The following is a 21,956-nucleotide window of genomic DNA, read 5'->3' on the forward strand; positions in this document are numbered from 1 at the left end:
CTGAAAATAGTTGGAACAGGGTTAATAGAAGGTTGGAAAAGTAAGTGGCACTAATGAAAACTAGCTGAAGTGTTATGATCCGGTGGCCTTGGAGCCGCATGAGACCTTCTCTGGAGAAGGTGGTACCTGTACAGACCGCAACCCTAAACTGACACCGCAACTAGAAGTAGCCGTGGGGTGTACCTAACACATCCTAGACACCTCGACACAGCCGAAGGACTAAATAACCCTATAGATGGAAATGGGAATTCTATCTTGCCTCAGAGCAGAAACCCCAAAGGATAGGCAGCCCCCCACAAATATTGACGGTGAATATAAGTGTAAGACACACACAGGCTGAAAACAGGATTTAGCAAAAGAGGCACTTCTAGCTAAATAGTAAAGGATAGGACAGAGTACTAAGCGGTCAGTATTAAAACTCTGAAAATATCCACAGCAGAAAATACAAAAATTCCACATCTAACTAAAGACATAGAATGTATATCTGCATCTCCAGAGAATCCAGCATGACTGAAAAAATCCAAACAAGTCTAAGCTGGACAAGACAAAACAATAAATTGTTCTGAACTGAAAAGCACACTGCATGTGTGCTGCAGGAAAATAAACCAGACACTTATCTTGGCTGAATTGGCAGCAGAGCAGAAGGAACCAGACAGGGATGTAAACCCTCCAAGAACAATGGACAACTGGCACTGACTAATTAATCCAGCACACCTAAATACCGAATAGAGCTGCAATCAGCAGAAACACCTGCCCTGGATTACAACCCAGAGACAACTGCACTATCACAAACAACCACCGGAGGGAGCCCAAGAGCAGAATTCACAGCACTGAAGTGTCAATTTTAAAGTATGGTAAGTCACATGACTGTAAAAAGAGCACATTAGAGAGGCAGAGTCTCTCAGAAGCAAAGATGGTAAGTCTCACCAATCTGAACAACTCTTTCTAAAAATTGTGGAACAAATTCAGAAAAATGTTCATCAACATAAAATTAAAATTTAATATCTCATCATCTACAGAGCATAATGTCATCCAGAGATTCTGGAGAAATCCATGTGCACAACAGATAAGGCTTCTTTCACATTTACGTAAGTATGGGGCCGTCACAAAGCGTCGGCGCGACGTACCGACGTATGTTTGTGAGTTGTGCATAACGTGAGCAGCGGACACAGTATTTCAACGCGTCCGCTGCCCATTCTAAAGTCCCAGGGAGGAGAGAGAGATCTCCGCCCGGGCATGCACAGTTAACAATGCAGAATGCAATGTACAAAAAAACGTTCCCTTAAGCAAGATTTGGCCCAGAGGAGACGGCATTGTTTATGGATTGTGTTGATATATGTCTTCTCCTTTGCATTATAGAGTTCGTTCCCAAAGAAATGGTCCTGCACGCAATCTCCGCAAAATGTTCAATAAAAAAAATACTTTATTCAGTCTAAATTAGGTTAAAAAATCTAAACAATTAAAAACATGACAACCTGGCAAAACCGCGGTGTGCCAGCGGTACAGGGAAGCATCGCTCAGGGAGGGGGCTCCCTGAGTGCTTCCCTGAGACCCCCGGAGCAACGCGATGTGATCGCGTTGCTGCAAGGGTCTCTTACCTCCTATCCCTGCAGGCCCCGGATCCAAAATGGCGGCGGGGCTGCATCCGGGTCCTGCAGGGATTACTTCCGGGTGCCGTGCAGGCGCTGGTAAATTTCCCCATGTGTAAAAAAAAAAAAAAATCCTAAATAAATAAATTAAAAAAAAATATTATTCCCATAAATACATTTCTTTATCTAAATAAAAAAAACAAACAATAAAAGTACACATATTTAGTATCGCCGCGTCCGTAACGACCCCACCTATAAAACTGTCAAACTAGTTAACCCCTTCAGTGAACATCGTAAGAAAAAAAAAGAGCCAAAAAACAACGCTTTATTATCATACCGCTGAACAAAAAGTGGAATAACACGCGATCAAAATGATGGATATAAATAACCATGGTACCGCTAAAAACGTCATCTTGTCCCGCATAAACGAGCCGCCACACAGCATCATAAGCAAAAAAATAAAAAAGTTATAGTCCTCAGAATAAAGCGATGCCAAAATAATTATTTTTTCTATAAAATAGCTTTTATCATATAAAAGCGCCAAAACATAAAAAAAAGATATAAATGAGGTATCCCTGTAATCGTACTCACCCGACGAATAAAACTGCTTTATCAATTTTACCAAACGTGGAATGGTATAAACGCCTCCCCCAAAAGAAATTCATGAATAGCTGGTTTTTGGTCATTCTGCCTCACAAAAATCGGAATAAAAAGCGATCAAAAAATGTCATGTCCCCGAAAATGTTACTAATAAAAACGTCAACTCGTTGCGCAAAAAACAAGACCTCACGTGACTCTGTGGACCAAAATATGGCAAAATTATAGGTCTCAAAATGTGGAGACGCAAAAACTTTTTTGCTATAAAAAGCATCTTTTAGTGTGTGACAGCTGCCAATCATAAAAATCCGATATAAAAAAACGCTATAAAAGTAAATCAAACCCCCTTTCATCACCCCTTTAGTTAGGGAAAAAATAATAAAATTTAAAAAATGTATTTATTTCCATTTTCCCATTAGGATTAGGGTTAGGGCTAGGGTCAGGGCTAGGGTCAGGGCTAGGGTTAGGGTTAGGGTTGGGGCTAGGGTTGGAGCTAAAGTTAGGGTTAGGGTTGGGGCTAAAGTTAGGGTTGGGGCTAAAGTTAGGGTTAGGGTTTGGATTACATTTACGGTGGGGATTAGGGTTGGGTGTGTCAGGGTTAGGGGTGTGGTTAGGGTTACCGTTGGGATTAGGGTTAGGGGTGTGTTTGGATTAGGGTTTCAGGTAGAATTGGGGAGTTTCCACTGTTCAGGCACATCAGGGGCTCTCCAAACGCGACATGGCGTCCGATCTCAATTCCAGCCAATTCTGCGTTGAAAAAGTAAAACAGTGCTCCTTCCCTTCCGAGCTCTCCCGTGCGCCCAAACAGGTGTTTACCCCAACATATGGGGTATCAGCGTACTCGGGACAAATTGGACAACAACTTTTGGGGTCCAAGTTCTCTTGTTATCCTTGGGAAAATAAAAATTTGGGGGGCTAAAAATCATTTTTGTGGGAAAAAAAGGATTTTTTATTTTCACGGCTCTGCGTTGTATACTATAGTGAAACACTTGGGGGTTCAAAATTCTCACAACACATCTAGATAAGTTCCTTGAGAGGTCTAGTTTCCAATATGGGGTCACTTGTGGGGGGTTTCTACTGTTTGGGTACATCAGGGGCTCTAGAAATGCAACGTGACGCCTGCAGACCAATCCATCTAAGTCTGCATTCCAAATGGCGCTCCTTCCCTTCCGAGCTCTGCCATGCGCCCAAACAGTGGTACCCCCCCACACACGGGGTATTAGCGTACTCAGGACAAATTGGACAACTTTTGGGGTCCAATTTCTCCTGTTACCCTTGGGAAAATACAAAACTGGGGGCTAATAAATCATTTTTGTGAAAAAAAAATAATTTTTATTTTCACGGCTCTGCGTTATAAACTGTAGTGAAACACTTGGGGGTTCAAAGCACTCAAAACACATCTAGATAAGTTCCTTAGGGGGTCTACTTTCGAAAATGGTGTCACTTGTGGGGGGTTTTAATGTTTAGGCACATCAGGGGCTCTCCAAATGGAACATGGTGTCCCATCTCAATTCCAGTCAATTTTGCATTGAAAAGTCATATGGCGCTCCTTCCCTTCCGAGCTCTGCCATGCGACCAAACAGTCGTTTACCCCCACATATGGGGTATCAGCGTACTCAGGACAAATTGCACAACAACTTTTGGGGTCCAATTTCTTCTCTTACCCTTGGAAAAATAAAAAATTGGGGGCAAAAAGATCATTTTTGTGAAAAAATATGATTTTTTTATTTTTACGGCTCTGCATTATAAACTTCTGTGAAGCACTTGTTGGGTCAAAGTGCTCACCACACATCTAGATAAGTTCCTTAAGGGGTCTACTTTCCAAATTGGTGTCACTTGTGGGGGTTTCAATGTTTAGGCACATCAGGGGCTCTCCAAACGCAACATGGCGTCCCATCTTAATTCCAGTCAATTTTGCATTGAAAAGTAAAATGGCGCTCCTTCCCTTCCGAGCTCTGCTATGCGCCCAAACAGTGGTTTACCCCCACATATGGGGTATCGTCGTACTCAGGACAAATTGCACAACAACTTTTGTGGTCTAATTTCTTCTCTTACCCTTGAGAAAATAAAAAATTGGGGGCGAAAAATCATTTTTGTGAAAAAATATGATTTTTTATTTTTACGGCTCTGCATTATAAACTTCTGTGAAGCACTTGTTGGGTCAAAGTGCTCACCACACATCTAGATAAGTTCCTTAAGGGGTCTACTTTCCAAAATGGTGTCACCTTTGGGGGTTTCAATGTTTAGGCACATCAGGGGCTCTCCAAATGCAACATGGCGTCCCATCTTAATTCCAGTCAATTTTGCATTGAAAAGTAAAATGGCGCTCCTTCCCTTCCGAGCTCTGCTATGCGCCCAAACAGTGGTTTACCCCCACATATGGGGTATCGTCGTACTCAGGAAAAATTGCACAACAACTTTTGTGGTCTAATTTCTTCTCTTACCCTTGGGAAAATAAAAAATTGGGGGTGAAAAGATAATTTTTGTGAAAAAATATGATTTTTTATTTTTACGGCTCTGCATTATAAACTTCTGTGAAGCACTTGTTGGGTCAAAGTGCTCACCACACATCTAGATAAGTTCCTTAGGGGGTCTACTTTCCAAAATGGTGTCACTTGTGCCTAAACATTGAAACCCCCCACATCAGGGGCTCTCCAAACGCAACATGGCGTCCCATCTCAATTCCAGTCAATTTTGCATTGAAAAGTCAAATGGCGCTCTTTTCCTTCCGAGCTCTGTCATGCGCCCAAACAGTGGTTTACCCCCACATATGGGGTATCAGCGTACTCAGGACAAATTGTACAACAACTTTTGGGATCCATTTTCTCCTGTTACCCTTGGTAAATTAAAACAAATTGGAGCTGAAATAAATTTTGTGTGAAAAAAAGTTAAATGTTCATTTTTATTTAAACATTCCAAAAATTCCTGTGAAACACCTGAAGGGTTAATAAACTTCTTGAATGTGGTTTTGAGCACCTTGAGGGGTGCAGTTTTTAGAATGGTGTCACACTTGGGTATTTTCTATCATATAGACCCCTCAAAATGACTTCAAATGAGATGTGGTCCCTAAAAAAAAATGGTGGTGTAAAAATGAGAAATTGCTGGTCAACTTTTAACCCTTATAACTCCCTTACAAAAAAAAATTTTGGTTCCAAAATTGTGCTGATGTAAAGTAGACATGTGGGAAATGTTACTTATTAAGTATTTTGTGTGACATATCTCTGTGATTTAATTGCATAAAATTTCAAAGTTGGAAAATTGTGAAATTTTCAAAATTTTCGCCAAATTTCTGTTTTTTCACAAATAAACGCAGGTAATATCAAAGAAATTTTACCACTATCATGAAGTACAATATGTCTCGAGAAAACAATGTCAGAATCACCAGGATCCATTGAAGCGTTCCAGAGTTATAACCTCATAAAGGGACAGTGGTCAGAATTATAAAAATTGGCCCGGTCATTAACGTGCAAACCACCCTCGGGGCTTAAGGGGTTAAACAACTGAGATTCAATTGAGATGTCGACTTGCAGGTTTAATTAAAGGGGTTGAACAAAAATATCTTGTAAAACATTTAGAAATTGCAACCATTATTCTACAAAGCCTCCTCATTTCAGGGGCTCAAAAGTAATTGGAGAAATTAACTTTGTCATAAATAAAATGTTCAGTTTTAATAGTTTCTAGAGAATCATCGGCAGGCAATTTTGCGATCACCCACCCTTATTGCCTTCCAAGGATGTCAAGGACTTTGAGTTCCCAAGTTCACCAGTGTGCTCTTTCTTTGGGGGGGGGGGGGGGGGGGAGAGAATGTACCAAACTGTTGATATGGTCACTTCTAACATTTCTGCTATACATCTGGTGGATTTCTTCTCTTTTTTTCAGTTTAATGATGGTCTGTTCCTCTTTCTTTGAGACCTCCTTTGACTGCATGTTGTGTGTTGACAGGAACAGCTTTCAAATGCAAATGCCACACCTGGAATTAGCTCCAGACCTTTAACCTGCTTAAGTGATGATGGATTAACAAGGGAATAGCCCATGCAGCCCATTAAGTAGTTGTAATTACACCGTAATTAAGGGCTCATTCAGACGTCAGTGATTTTTCATCAGTGTTTGTATGCCAAAGCCAGGAGTGTCTCCAAAACGCAGACCGGGTATCAATCTTTCAATTATAGTTTTTCTCTGTATTTTCCACTCTTGGTATTGGCATTCAAACACTGATGGAAAATCATTGATGTCTGAATAATCCCTAAAGCTGAGAGTCTGCGCTTTAAGTCCATATTGATTACTGTATATAACTGTATCTTGATTATGTTTTGGTAAACAGCTAAAATGGAAAAACTTGTGTCAGTGTACAAATATTTCTGAACGTAACTGTACATTCCTAATTCCAAAAAGTTGGGACGTTGTGTAAGATGTAAAGAGAACAATAATGTAATAATTTGGAAATCTATTTTTTAACGGTCTTCAGCTCAGTCTCGTTTCATGGCAACTTGATGGATTTTATTCACAACAGAACATGGAACACAGATCCGAAGATAAACATTGGGCATTTTTTAATTTGATTTGAAAAAATAAACTCATTATGAAATTGCCATGTCTACCATTGTGTAGCATCCCGTCTACTTTTTATAAGTCTGTAAATGTCTGAGATGTGAGTAGACTGGTGACGATTGCTGTGTTTTGTGGAATGTTGTCACATTTTTATCTAATGTAGGATAATCTAGCTGCTCAACAGTCCTGGGTCTTCTTTGCCAGTTTTTTTTTCTTAATGCTCCTAATTACCGTAGTTAAAAGTCTGGATTGCAGGAGGTCAGTTCATCACTCGAACTCTCTATGTCTTACTAAAATATGCAAGGCCTTCCCTGAAATAGATGTCTTGATGGGAGCAAATGTTGTTCTAAAACTTCTATATACTGTTCAGCATTGACGGTGCCTTTCAAGATGTGTAAGTCGTCCAAGCCATAGGCACTAATGCAACCCTATGCCATCAGAGATGCAGGAACTGTGCACTGATAGCAAGCTGGATTGTCCCTCTCCTCTTGAGTCCCCAGGACATGGCGTCCATTGTTTCCATAAATATTTCACATTTTGATTCATCTCACCACAGAACAGTTTTAAAATTTTCCTCAGTCCATTTTAATTTTAAATAAAAAAAAAAAAATACTGCGGCACTCGGAGCCCAAATCATGAAGACTCAGTCAATGTCCAAAGATTTCTGGACCTAACTGTATTTCAAGTTTTGACTCATCAGCCATTTTTCTGCATAGCTGGGTCACTTGGCATTGTCTTCATGTTTAAGGTATGGCTTTGAGCAGCATTTCTTTCATGAAGATCACATCTGACCAGACTTCACGAACAATAGATCAGTGTAGTTGGGCCACACTGGTTGATGCCAGTTCCACACTGATGGCACTGCTGGACATCTTCCAATCTTGAAGGGAATCAGTTTCTAACCCAGTTTTCTCTCTTCAGATATTGACAGTGTTTCAAGCTACACCAAATACTGAAGTGATTTAGATTTGTAGATTTCTCTCTTGTGCATTCATTTTGCATTTAATTGATAAAAATAAACTATGAACAGTTCTATATTTTAAAGCATTTATAGCTTGCAGCATTTTTCTACGCTGGCCTAAAAATTTTGCACAGAACTGTATATAGAAAATGATTTGTTTATTATCTATTTATAAATTGTGTTTGTTCATACAGTACCAACATATTCTGCAACGATTTACAGATATTGTCATAACTGTAACCTTTGGGGCTTACAATCTAAAAACTCTGAGTAAGTCTTTGGAGAGTGAAAGCAAATGTAGGGTGAACATATTAATTCCATGCTGATGGTGGTCCTTGGTGGGATTTGAACTCTAGACCCCTGCACTGAAAGAAAATCATGCTAACTATAATATATTTCCCACTTTCTCTGTTCATACATACTTTTTCCAGACACATGGAAAGTGTTAAGGCCCCGTCTCACATAGCGATTTACCAACGATCACGACCAGCGATACGACCTGGCCGTGATCGTTGGTAAGTCGTTGTGTGGTCGCTGGGGAGCTGTCACACAGACAACTCTCTCCAGCGACCAACGATCAGGGGAACGACTTCGGCATTGTTGAAACTGTCTTCAACGATGCCGAAGTCCCCCTGCAGCACCCGGGTAACCAGGGTAAACATCGGGTTACTAAGCGCAGGGCCGCGCTTAGTAACCCGATGTTTACCCTGGTTACCAAAAAAAACAAACAGTACATACTCGCCTTTCGGTGTCCGTAACGTCCCCCGGCGTCTGCTTCCTGCTCTGACTGAGCCGCCGTACAGTGAGAGCAGAGCGCAGCGGTGACGTCACTGCTGTGATCTGCTCTCACTTTCCGGCCGGCAGTCAGTCAGAGCAGGAAGCAGACGCCGGGGGACTTGACGGACATCAGATGGTGAGTATGTACTGTTTTTTTTTTTTTACATTTACGCTGGTAACCAGGGTAAACATCGGGTTACTAAGCGCGGCCCTGCGCTTAGTAACCCGATGTTTACCCTGGTTACCAGTGAAGACATCGCTGGATCGGTGTCACACACACCGATTCAGCGATGTCAGCGGGACCTCAACGACCAAAAAAAGGTCCAGGCCATTCCGACACGACCAGCGATCTCACAGCAGGGGCCTGGTCGCTGCTACGTGTCACACATAGCGAGATCGCTACTGAGGTCGCTGTTGCGTCACAAAACTTGTGACTCAGCAGCGATCTCGCTAGCGATCTCGCTATGTGAGACGGGGCCTTTAGAGGGAGAGGAGCAGGATTTACATCTGAGCTGATAAGAGCACAAAGCACATGGTGTAACTTATAATGTTATATTGGTTAGCAGTGCTACTGGTTAGCTGCTGGTGGAGTTCTGATAATAGCTATAAAAAGAATCAAGGAAACTGATAAGGATAGGAATCTGGCACAAATGGAAAAAAAGTCACAAGTGTATAATCAAAACCACAAATCAGTAATGTGACAGAAAACTAGAAAAACCCCACTTGCGCTAGCACTGCTCACTAATATAAAATATTATGCATGATTGTACATTTGAACATGTGCAATTTAATACTAATATATGCAAATATTGTGGTACCATATAGAAATGTAAAAGTGTTCTTAGGAAGTTGTACTGACTCTTAAGTGAAGTCTATGCCCTCTACCCAAGAAGAGGTGGCCAGGTATGTTAAGTTATTTGCCTGCTTTCCCCTAATCACCTCTTCCTATACGTCATGCAGTATCTTGGGACTGTGGGCGCTAAACAGGTCCTTAGAACTAGAGATGCCCTAGTCTATCCCTGTCCCTCGGATTACTCCTGAAAGTGGAGACACCGGTTTCACATGCCTTTCTATGCTGCCTTAACCTGTCTCCTCCCCCACTGAGGGAGGTGGGAAGCCGAAGTGTATAAGATAACACTAACCAGACAAACAAAGGAAGACGGACAGGGATAAATGAAAATAACAATCATACAAAAATACACCCACCAAACAACAGAGTGGAGCACAGGGCAGTTAAAGGAAGGAGAAACCAAATAGGAGAGGATAAGGATGTGCACACAAACAAAACTCCAAGCAACAATCTCCTGAACAAATCTCCAAACGCCAACTCCAACCATGAACTACATCCCCAACTCCACACCAGGCATTAAGAACTCACACTGGCAATTCATAAGTACCAGAGGCGAGCATATATGCCTAGTAGAGGAGAGTGTCTAATATGAAACCTTTTTAAGATAAAAGATATAATCCAACAATAGCACAGTATAAACAATATCATGTATGGCATAGTAATCAAATGGTGAGTGAGCAGCGCATATAACAGTATTTACAAAAAGTTACCCATATGGAGACCAAAACATGATTATCAAGATTATAAAACAACCCCTCAATCCAGATATTTCTGGACAAAGTAAAGTAGTGCAAAAACATCCACCTATATTAGCAATATGGTAATATATAAATAATGTAAGAAGCTCAATTCATAAAAGAAGCCTCTTAATTGACGAAATTACTAATAGAGTGCAAAGAGACAAGGGCACCCATACCCACAAGCCATAATCAGTAAACAGTGACAGACCACACTGCCCAGTACCACTTATTATTTTTCATCAATGAAAAGTAATATCCATCATATGGATTGGCTGTTACCTAATTCTATAGGGAGTAAATTATAGGTTTGCTTTGAAATCTCTGCTTGGGAAAGACCTTGGTGGTGTAGTACAAGTACCGTATATACTCGTGTATAAGCCGAGATTTTCAGCACTTTTTTTGTGCTGAAAACGCCCCCCTCAGCTTATACACGAGACAATTGTCCAGAACGCTGGTGGGGGAGGGGGAGTGGAGGAGCCGGCGGCTGTGACACAGTGACAGCTGCAGCTGCAGCCGCCGGCTAACAGAAGACATCATACTCACCCTCCGTCGCTGCATCTCCGTTGTCTTGGCGCCGGCAGCTCTCTTCTCCTGTGCTGAACGGTCACGTGGTACTGCTCATTAAGGTAATGAATATGTACACATTTCCATTCCATAGGCGTGGACTGCATATTCATTATCTTAATGAGCGGTACCACGTGACCGATCAGCACAGGAGAGGAGAGCTGCCGGAGCCGGGACAACGGAGATGCTGGGACAGAGATGCAGCCAGGGCCGGCGGCAGCACCCGGCCTACCAGGGCAAGTGCCGGGGCCCTGACAAGACAGGGGGGCCCACTCACACAGTCATAGAGCCATCTGGCTGCTTTAACCCTTTCTACCCTTTCAATTTGCGCTGGCACAAGCATCTTCTCACTGTCAGTGCAGGGCCAGGCACACATAGGGGTTAACTGGACACAGCCAGCGTGACATTGTGGGCGGAGAGTTCTCCTGCTCTGAATCTCCTGGCTGTGTGCACTGCTGAACTTATCGGAGGAGACAGAACTCCTACCAGCACCTGAGTGAGTGCAATGCTATATTGCTGTATGTTCTGACAATCTGGGACTGGGTGACCTGGGGCGGCCATGGGCTGGGCGGCTGCAGCTGATATATATATATATATATATATAGATACTACAGCAGCCGCCCAGCACAGCCTGTATAGATACAGTGTATATAATATATATACAGGACAGGTGCTGGGGGCCTGGGCTGGGCGGCTGTTGAAGTATATACACTGCACAGTACCACTCCTCCTGTATATATACACTGCACAGTACCACTCCTCCTGTATATATACACTGCACAGTACCACTCCTCCTGTATATATACACTGCACAGTACCACTCCTCCTGTATATATACACTGTACAGTACCACTCCTCCTGTATATATACACTGTACAGTACCACTCCTCCTGTATATATACACTGTACAGTACCACTCCTCCTGTATATATACTGTACAGTACCACTCCTCCTGTATATATACACTGTACAGTACCACTCCTCCTGTATATATACACTGCACAGTACCACTCCTCCTGTATATATACACTGTACAGTACCGCTCCTCCTGTATATATACACTGTACAGTACCGCTCCTCCTGTATATATACACTGTACAGTACCGCTCCTCCTGTATATATACACTGCACAGTACCGCTCCTCCTGTATATATACACTGCACAGTACCGCTCCTCCTGTATATATACACTGCACAGTACCGCTCCTCCTGTATATATACACTGCACAGTACCTCTCCTCCTGTATATACACACTGCACAGTACCACTCCTCCTGTATATATACACCACACAGTATCACTCCTCCTGTATATATACACTGCACAGTACCACTCCTCCTGTATATTTACACTGCACAGTACCGCTCCTCCTGTATATATACACTGCACAGTACCGCTCCTCCTGTATATATACACTGCACAGTACCATCACTCCCCTGTATATATACACTGTACAGTACCACTCCTCCTGTCCTGTATATATACACTGTACAGTACCACTCCTCGTGTATATATACACTGCACAGTACCGCTCCTCCTGTATATATACACTGCACAGTACCACTCCTCCTGTCCTGTATATATACACTGTACAGTACCACTCCTCCTGTATATACACTGCACAGTACCGCTCCTCCTGTATATATACACTGCACAGTACCACTTCTCCTGTCCTGTATATATACACTGCACAGTACCACTTCTCCTGTCCTGTATATATACACTGCACAGTACCACTCCTCCTGTATATTTACACTGCACAGTACCGCTCCTCCTGTATATATACACTGCACAGTACCGCTCCTGTTCTGTATATATACACTGCAGAATTTACAATAGCTTTCACTCATGTAAGAAGTGAAATCTGGCATTGTACTATACCTATATTTCTCTGCTGTATCTGGGCATCATGAATCGTGGTATGTGTTAAAGGGGGGGGGGGGGGCCCACTGAGACTCTTTCGCCCGGGGCCCTCAAAAACCTGGAGCCGGCCCTGGATGCAGCAACGGCGGGAGGAGGGTGAGTAGGACGGGGGGAATGTGAGACATGCATACAACGATCGGCCCGGGGAGCCGAGCCATTCTGGACCAGGGGAGCCGATCTATGCGGACCGGGGGAGCCGAGCCATGCGGGACCGGGAGAGCCATGCATACACAGGGGGAGCCACACATACTAGGACAGGATGGGGAGCCACATACCGGGACAGGACAGGGGGAGCCACATACCAGGACAGGATGGGGGAGCCACATACCAGGACAGGATGGGGGAGCCACATACCAGGACAGGACAGGGGGAGCCACATACCAGGACAGAAGGGGAAGCCACATACCAGGAGTGGACAGGGGAGCTACATACCAGGACAGGAAAGGGGGAGCCACATACCAGGACAGGATGGGGGGAGCCACATACCAGGACAGGATGGGGGGAGCCACATACCAGAACAGGATGGGGGGAGCCACATACCAGGAGAGGACAGGAGAGCCACATACCAGGACAGGGGGAGCCACATTCCAGGACAGGGGGGGCCACATACCAGGACAGGATGGGGGGAGCCACATACCAGGACAGGATGGGGGGAGCCACATACCAGGAGAGGACGGGGGAGCCACATACCAGGACAGGACAGGGGGAGCCACATACCAGGACAGAAGGGGAAGCCACATACCAGGAGTGGACAGGGGAGCTACATACCAGGACAGGAAAGGGGGAGCCACATACCAGGACAGGATGGGGGGAGCCACATACCAGGACAGGATGGGGGGAGCCACATACCAGAACAGGATGGGGGGAGCCACATACCAGGAGAGGACAGGAGAGCCACATACCAGGACAGGGGGAGCCACATACCAGGACAGGGGAGTCACATTCCAGGACAGGGGGGGCCACATACCAGGACAGGATGGGGGGAGCCACATACCAGGACAGGATGGGGGGAGCCACATACCAGGAGAGGACGGGGGAGCCACATACTAGGACAGGACAGGTGGAGCCACATACCAGGACAGGAGGGGGAGCCACATACCAGGAGAGGACGGGGAGCCACATACCAGGAGAGGATGGGGAGCCACATACCAGGACAGGAGGGGGAGCCACATACCAGGAGAGGACGGGGAGCCACATACCAGGAGAGGATGGGGGAGCCACATACCAGGACAGGTGTTATGACCCCAATGGCAGAGGGTCTCGAAAGTACATACCAAGTCTGCAAACATAAAAAACCAGCTCATAGGGCAGTGGTAACTGGGCTAACCGTATATCTAATCCTAGCACCACAAATAGCAGCAGCCGGGGAACGTGCCTACGTTGGTTCTAGACGTCTCGCGCCAGCCGGAGAACTAACTAACCCTAGAAGGGAAAAGATAGACCTTTCTTGCCTCCAGAGAAAAGACCCCAAAAGTTGGATACAAGCCCCCCACAAATAATAACGGTGAGGTAAGGAGAAAAGACAAACGTAAGAATGAACTAGATATTTAGCAAAGAGAGGCCCACTGACTAATAGCAGAATATAGTAAGATGACTTGTACGGTCAGCAAAAACCCTATCAAAATTTCCACGCTGGATATTCAAGAACCCCCGAACCGTCCAACGGCCCGGGGGGAGAATACCAGCCCCCTAGAGCTTCCAGCAAGAACAGGAATCACATTTAGTACAAGCTGGACAGAAAATAAGAGCAATACAGATAACCAAAAAACAAGGAAGCAGGACTTAGCTTAATTATGCAATAACCCGGACCAGCAGACAGGAGCAAACAGAAAGGATCTGATTACAACGATGCAAGGCACTGGACTGAGGATCCAGGAAGTTTATATAGCAACACCCCTGGACTAACGACCCAGGTGGGTGCCAAACTGAGGAAAGACAATCCCAGAGTCATATCACTAGTGACCACAAGAGGGAGCCAAAAAAGTCTAATTCACAACAGACAGGACAGGGGAAGCCACATACCAGGACAGGACAGGTGGAACCACATACCAGGACAGGACAGGGGGAGCCACATACCAGGACAGGACAGGTGGAGCCATATACCAGGACAGGACAGGGGGAGCCACGCATAGCAGGACAGGGATGAGGGGGACAATGCATACCCAGCTTATACTTGAGTCAATAAGCTTACACAATTTTCCATGGCAAAAGTAGGTGCCTCTGCTTATACTCGGGTCGGCTTATACTTGAGTATATACAGTACCTTGTGTTGTGCTGCTGTGCATAGTCTTGCCATGATGTATCACCTGTGACATGAAACTGTCTTCAACAACCTCACCTTTGTAGCAGCGTTTGTCTGTTCCTCACCCAGTTTGAAGTCCTTCACATAGCTGTTTTTGATTCAGTTAATGACTGTGTTTCAACCTACATGTGGAAATGATGATTATTGGAGATATTTGGTTGGTCATACTACCGGCTAAAATGCTACAAAATCCCTGATTAGAAAAATGTACGTTGTTTTGAAGGCAAAGTATGGTCACAGAAATATTAATTTGATTTGGATTTCTGTTTTCTTCCTTCACTTTGCAGTTTAATTGATTAAATAAAACTATTAACACTTGTTTATTTAAAATAATTTTTTACTTTACATCATTTTTTCCAAACCTGTCTAAAACTTTTGCACAGTACTGTACATTATAATATTTTATCCATAATTATGTCAAAATCATTTTTCTAGGTGTCTCCGTGGATTTATCATGTATTGATCCTTGTATGATGGATAAGTCCTACATATCTAGGGTGATGGTCACACCATTAGTAAGTCTTTTGCAAGAAAAAGAAAATGAAGAATTTATAGAAACTGCACAAAATGCTGTATTGTCTTCCATCACTTTTGGCTTTAATATGAATAACTCTGCCATTTTTATCTGTGATCCGCAAAGAATTAAACATCCGATGTCTCAAGAAATCAGAGTACAAGGTACGAATGTAATGTTAAGTTAATGGGTCTCAGTTGAAAAGGAAAAATGCTCTTGTTGCCCATAGCAACCAATTGCAGCTCATCTTTCATTTTTCACACAGCTCTGGTAAAATGCAAGCAGCACTGTGATTGGTTGCTATATGTGACAGATAATTTTGATAAATCTGCACCAAAATGTTTTACATGTGTCTGCTGTGGCCCCAAAAGACGAGGTCAGTGGAACTTATCATCTTTGGTGGTTTGACCTTTGACTAGTGATGGGCAATCATGCTCGGAGTGCCTGACCTAGTAACGAGCGGTGCCAAGTATTGCGTAGTGCTCGGATGCCCGTAATTGAATTATCTGAGAAAAAGATAGAATTTTTTCGTCCTCTGGAAAAATGCTCGAGTTTGCTATTCACTTCAATTATGCTTCTTCTTCTCACATTCTCTTCCCTCTCCACTCCATGTCTACAATCCCCACCCCACAAACTTTCACACCCTCGCAGAAATCTTAAACATTTTGACCTACATTCATTCTCTGAATCCCTCCTCCCTCTCACAGACATAAGTTCCTTACACAATGCGGATGACGCTGCCACTCTATATAACACCACAATAGCTGTAGCTTTGGAATCTGCTGCCCCACTTACACATACCAAAGCTTGCAAAATCAACAGACAACCCTGGCACACCAGCCCGACCAAAGAACTGAGGCTTCCAGGGCTGCTGAGCGCAGATGGAAAAGATCCCACTCCAACGAGCACTTCATCGCATTCAAACAGTCCCTCACTACTTTCAAGACCACACTCGCCACAGCTAAACAAACCTACTTCTCATCTCTCATATCCTCCCTGTCTCACAACCCTAAACAGTTATTCAACACCTTCAATTCTCTCCTCCATCCCCCAGCACCTCCTCCCTCCCCAGTTATCTCAGCTGAAGACTTTGCCTCATTTTTCAAGCAGAAGATTGAGAACATCAGAGACAGTTTTGGTCAACAACCCCCAGAGCCCTTCCTCCCAACTTCCCAGCCCTCCACCTTCAAAACCAACTTCTCCACCATTACAGAAGATCAACTCTCCACTCTACTCTCAAAATCGCATCTCACCACCTGTGCACTTGACCCGCTCCCATCCCACTTCATCCCAAACCTCACCACAGTATTCATCCCAACCTATCACTAACAACTGGTGTTTTCCCCTCAAGCTTTAAACAAGCCTCCATCACACCTATCCTCAAAAAGCCCTCTCTTGACCCATCCTCTGTATCTAGCTATCGCCCTATATCACTTCTCCCTTATGTCTCCAAACTACTGGAACACCGCGTCTACCTTGAACTGTCCTCCCATCTCTCTTCTTGCTCCCTCTTTGACCGCTTACAATCTGGCTTCCGGTCACACCATTCCACTGAAACTGCCCTAACTAAGGTCACCAATGACCTCTTAACCGCCAAGAGCAAGCGACACTACTCTGTCCTCCTCCTCCTCGACCTGTCGGCTGCCTTTGACACAGTAGACCATTCCCTATTATTACAGACCCTCTCATCCCTTGGCATCACAGACTTGACCCTATCCTGGATCTCATCATATCTAACAGACCGGACATACAGCGTCTCCCACTCACACACCACCTCCTCACCTCGCCCCCTATCTGTTGGAGTCCCACAAGGTTCAGTCCTTGGGCCCCTGCTCTTCTCCATTTACACCTTTGGCCTGGGACAGCTCATAGAATCTCATGGCTTTCACTATCACCTCTATGCTGACGACACACAGATCTACATCTCTGGACCAGATATCACCTCCCTACTAACCAGAATCCCTCAATGTCTGTCCACTATTTCATCCTTCTTCTCCGCTAGATTTCTAAAACTTAACATGGACAAAACAGAATTCATCATCTTTCCCCATCTCACGCGACCCCCCCCCCCCAACGAACCTATCCATTACAGTAAACGGCTGCCCACTCTCCCCAGTCCCACAAGCTCGCTGCCTCGGGGTAATCCTTGATGCTGATCTCTCCTTCAAACCACATATCCAAGCCCTTTCCACTTCCTGCCGACTTCAACTCAATAATATTTCACGAATCCGTACATTCCTCAACCATGAATCTGCAAAAACCCTAGTCCATGCCCTCATCATCTCTCGCCTTGACTACTGCAACCTCTTGCTCTGTGGCCTCCCCTCTAACACTCTCGCACCCCTCCAATCTATTCTAAACTCTGCTGCCCGACTAATTCACCTGTCCCCCCGCTATTCCCCGGCCTCTCCCCTCTGTCAATCCCTTCACTGGCTCCCCATTGCCCAGAGACTCCACTACAAAACCCTAACCATGACGTACAAAGCCATCCACAACCTGTCTCCTCCATGTGACCTCGTCTCCCGGTACTTACCTACACGCAACCTCCGATCCTCACAAGATATCCTTCTCTACTCCCTCTTATCTCCTCTTCCCACAATCGTATACAAGATTTCTCTCGCGTATCACCCCTACTCTGGAACACAACCACAACACATCAGACTCTCGCCTACCATCGAAACCTTCAAAAAGAGCCTGAAGACCCACCTCTTCCGACAGGCCTACAACCTGCAGTAACCACCGATCAACCAAACCGCTGCATGACCAGCTCTATCCTCACCTACTGTATTCTCACCCATCCCTTGTAGATTGTGGGCCTTCGCGGGCAGGGTCCTCTCTCCTCCTGTACCAGTTATGACTTGTATTGTTTAAGATTATTGTACTTGTTTTTATTATGTATACCCCTCCTCACATGTAAAGCGCCATGGAATAAATCGCGCTATAACAATAAATAATAATAATAATTATGCTTGCTACTCGAGTTGAGGACGTATGAGCGACCGACATGCTCTATTTCAGTACCGAGCACTCAAGCATTTCAGAGCTCGATCAACACTAAACATGACCAATATTGAGTGTGGCATAAAAGAGGACCAGGTGTGAGGAATTCCTTAGATTCTGTAGCTGGCATATTGAAACCAGAAATCAAAACACCCAGGGTTCAATTAATCATTTCTGATTTATTAAAGTCACTTTTTATTTTTTTGTTTTGCCTTGGGATTGACAAGGCTACAGTTAGGTGGCAATAAATGGTTGCACATCCAATTGGAAGAGTATTTCAAGTGCAGTACCACAAGGCACTGTCCTGGTTCCAGTGTTGTTCAACATTTTTATAAATTATCTAGATAAGGGAACTGGAGGTAAACTGATCAAATTTGCAGACAATGCAAAGCTAGGAGGGATAGCTAACACTAGAGGAGACAGAGAAAGGATTCAGAAGGATGTAGATAAGCTTGAACAATGGACAGTGACTAAAGGTACCGTCACACTAAACGATATCGCTAGCGATCCGTGACGTTGCAGCGTCCTCGCTAGCGATATCGTTTCGTTTGACACGCAGCAGCGATCAGGATCCTGCTGTGATGTCGCTGGTCGCTGAATAAAGTCCAGAACTTTATTTGGTCGTCCGATCGCTGTGTATCGTTGTGTTTGACAGCAAAAGCAACGATACCCAGCGATGTTTTACACTGGTAACCAGGGTAAACATCGGGTTACTAAGCGCAGGGCCGCGCTTAGTAACCCGATGTTTACCCTGGTTACCAGCGTAAAAGTAAAAAAAACAAACAGTACATGCTCACCTGCGCGTCTCCCAGCGTCTGCTTCCTGCTCTGACTGAGATCCGGCCCTAAAGTGAAAGTGAAAGCACAGCGGTGACGTCACCGCTGTGCTGTTAGGGCCGGAGCTCAGTCAGTGTCAGGAAGCAGACGCTGGGAGACGCGCAGGTGAGCATGTACTGTTTGTTTTTTTTACTTTTACGCTGGTAACCAGGGTAAACATCGGGTTACTAAGCGCGGCCCTGCGCTTAGCAACCCGATGTTTACCCTGGTTACCCGGGGACCTCGGCATCGTTGGTCGCTGGAGAGCGGTCTGTGTGACAGCTCTCCAGCGATCAAACAGCGACGCTGCAGCGATCGGCATCGTTGTCGCTATCGCTGCAGCGTCGCTTAATGTGACGGTACCTTAATAGAATGGTATTTACCAGGGAGAAATGCAAGATTCTACAACTGAGCAAGAAAAGAAAATTACATCTACCGAATGGGAGGAATAGAACTAAAGGCCCCGTCTCACTAAGCGATTTACCAACGATCACGACCAGCGATACGACCTGGCCGTGATCGTTGGTAAGTCGCTGTGTGGTCGCTGGGGAGCTGTCACACAGACAGCTCTCTCCAGCGACCAACGATCAGGGGAACGACTTCGGCATCGTTGAAACTGTCTTCAACGATGCCGAAGTCCCCCTGCAGCACTCGGGTAACCAGGGTAAACATCGGGTTACTAAGCGCAGGGCCGCGCTTAGTAACCCGATGTTTACCCTGGTTACCAAAAAAAACAAACAGTACATACTCGACTTTCGGTGTCCAGGTCCCTTGCCGTCTGCTTCCTGCTCTGACTGAGATCCGGCCGTACAGTGAGAGCAGAGCGCAGCGGTGACGTCACTGCTGTGCTCTCACTTCTCACTGTACGGCGGCAGTCAGTGAGAGAAGGAAGCAGACGGCAAGGGACCTGGACACCGAAAGGCGAGTATGTACTGTTTGTTTTTTTTGGTAACCAGGGTAAACATCGGGTTACTAAGCGCGGCCCTGCGCTTAGTAACCCGATGTTTACCCTGGTTACCAGTGAAGACATCGCTGGATCGGTGTCACACACACCGATTCAGCGATGTCAGCGGGGCCTCAACGACCAAAAAAAGGTCCAGGCCATTCCGACACGACCAGCGATCTCGCAGCAGGGGCCTGATCGCTGGTACGTGTCACACATAGCGAGATCGCTACTGAGGTCGCTGTTGCGTCACAAAACTAGTGACTCAGCAGCGATCTCGCTAGCGATCTCGCTATGTGAGACGGGGCCTTAAGCCACAGCGCGTGTGAAAAAGACTTGGGTATACTAATAGATCACAGACTGCACATGAGTGTACAGTGTGATGCAGCAGGAAACAAGTCAAACATAGTTCTGGGATGTTTTAAGAGAAGCTTACCTACAGATCATATATTAAAAAAAAACCTTTTTGACAGTCAGGGTGATTATTGAGTGGAACAGACCACGAGAGGCGGTGAGTTCTCCTTCAATGGAAGTCTCCAAACAGAGGATGGACAGACATCTGTCTGAGATGGTTTAGTGAGTCTTGCATTAAGCAGGGGGTTGGACACGATGACCCTTGAGGTCCCTTCCAACTGTAGCATTCTTTGATTCTAAGTCACATTTTATGAATCTGTCTAAAATGTCAAAAAAAGCAATGTCATTGAGGGAAAAACCAAAATAGATTTGAAGAAGAAAAACTACTTAAAAAGTGGTGTTTAGTGTATGGAGAATAAGGTGCATATTTTAAAAACACTAAAAAAGAGCAAACTACTCCAGAAAAGTGGAGAAATAACAATGATGACTATTGGACAAATTTTGTTTTTAATCTGTCTTCATTTTTTGATGGTAGATTTTCTCTTTTCTGTACAAAATTACTAGAGCAACCATCTTACTTGAGCTTCTGATGATAGTACTTAGACATCTGCTTCATAGCAGCGACATGTCAGACTATTATTCGGCTTAGTTGGCAGAATGAAAATTACAAAAAGTAAGTCTAAATTAACCATTAGAGGTTGACACTTCCTGTTTTGTGGCAATCACTTCACAGTTATCACATTATCATCACAGGCAGCTTATATATATAAATAACACACGATCCACCATTAAAAATAGATGATGGTCACAGCTCCTCTCCTCCCCCTGTGCTGTCTGCACAGGTCAGAGAACAAGCCTACAAAAACTCTCCCATAGATGTCTAGTTTCCTGTATTACATAGTTGTTGTAAAGAACGTCTCTGAACTGGTGTGAACAGAGCAAATCAGCTACTCATCCAAGATGGCTGCCTCCCTTATGATATACAAAGAAAACAAAATAAATATGCAATCAGAAACTAAAAACGTAATAAGCAATTTGTACAGTGTAATCTCATGAAGCGTCACCACAATGAACTAATTTGCACATTTTCTAATTCAGGACAGCCATTAAACGTCTCCGTGATCATAAGAGGACAATATTTTCATTACTCAGAAGTGGAGCCTCACTTTGTTGTGATGGATTCGCAAGATTATGAAGATCTCTCTGTTCCTTTGTCACTTGAGATCCACATTAATAATCTTACAGGACATAATGAAACAATGGATCTGTTGCATGACTTGCAGTTTGTTCATGACTTTATTAATGTGTCCTTACACTTCGAAAGTCAAGTTCCATGTGAGTAGCACATTTTGCTTGGAGGATTCTTCGACCTTCTTTGTTATATATTTTCACAACGATCATTATAGGTACTGTCTACAAGCTCCTATTGATAATCTGGTTACTCTTATTACGTGAACTTATCTAGTACTAGAGTGTATGTT

At 44.4% G+C, this 21,956-nt stretch overlaps 1 protein-coding gene across 3 annotated transcripts in view; it reads left to right on the forward strand.

Moving 5' to 3' along the window:
- TMEM156 (transmembrane protein 156) overlaps window positions 1–21,956 on the forward strand; it is a 55,180-nt gene that overhangs the window by 12,205 nt on the left and 21,019 nt on the right. For all 3 annotated transcript variants that reach the window (XM_077279907.1, XM_077279908.1, XM_077279906.1), the window contains exons 2-3: window positions 15,285–15,527; window positions 21,574–21,810. In XM_077279907.1, coding sequence (XP_077136022.1) covers window positions 15,320–15,527; window positions 21,574–21,810 — 445 coding nt within the window. In that variant the 5' untranslated portion in view covers window positions 15,285–15,319. The remainder of the gene's footprint in view (window positions 1–15,284; window positions 15,528–21,573; window positions 21,811–21,956) is intronic.

The sequence above is a fragment of the Ranitomeya variabilis genome, chromosome 1 (genome assembly GCF_051348905.1).
Source record: "Ranitomeya variabilis isolate aRanVar5 chromosome 1, aRanVar5.hap1, whole genome shotgun sequence".
In the NCBI taxonomy this organism is placed as follows: Eukaryota; Metazoa; Chordata; class Amphibia; order Anura; family Dendrobatidae; genus Ranitomeya; species Ranitomeya variabilis.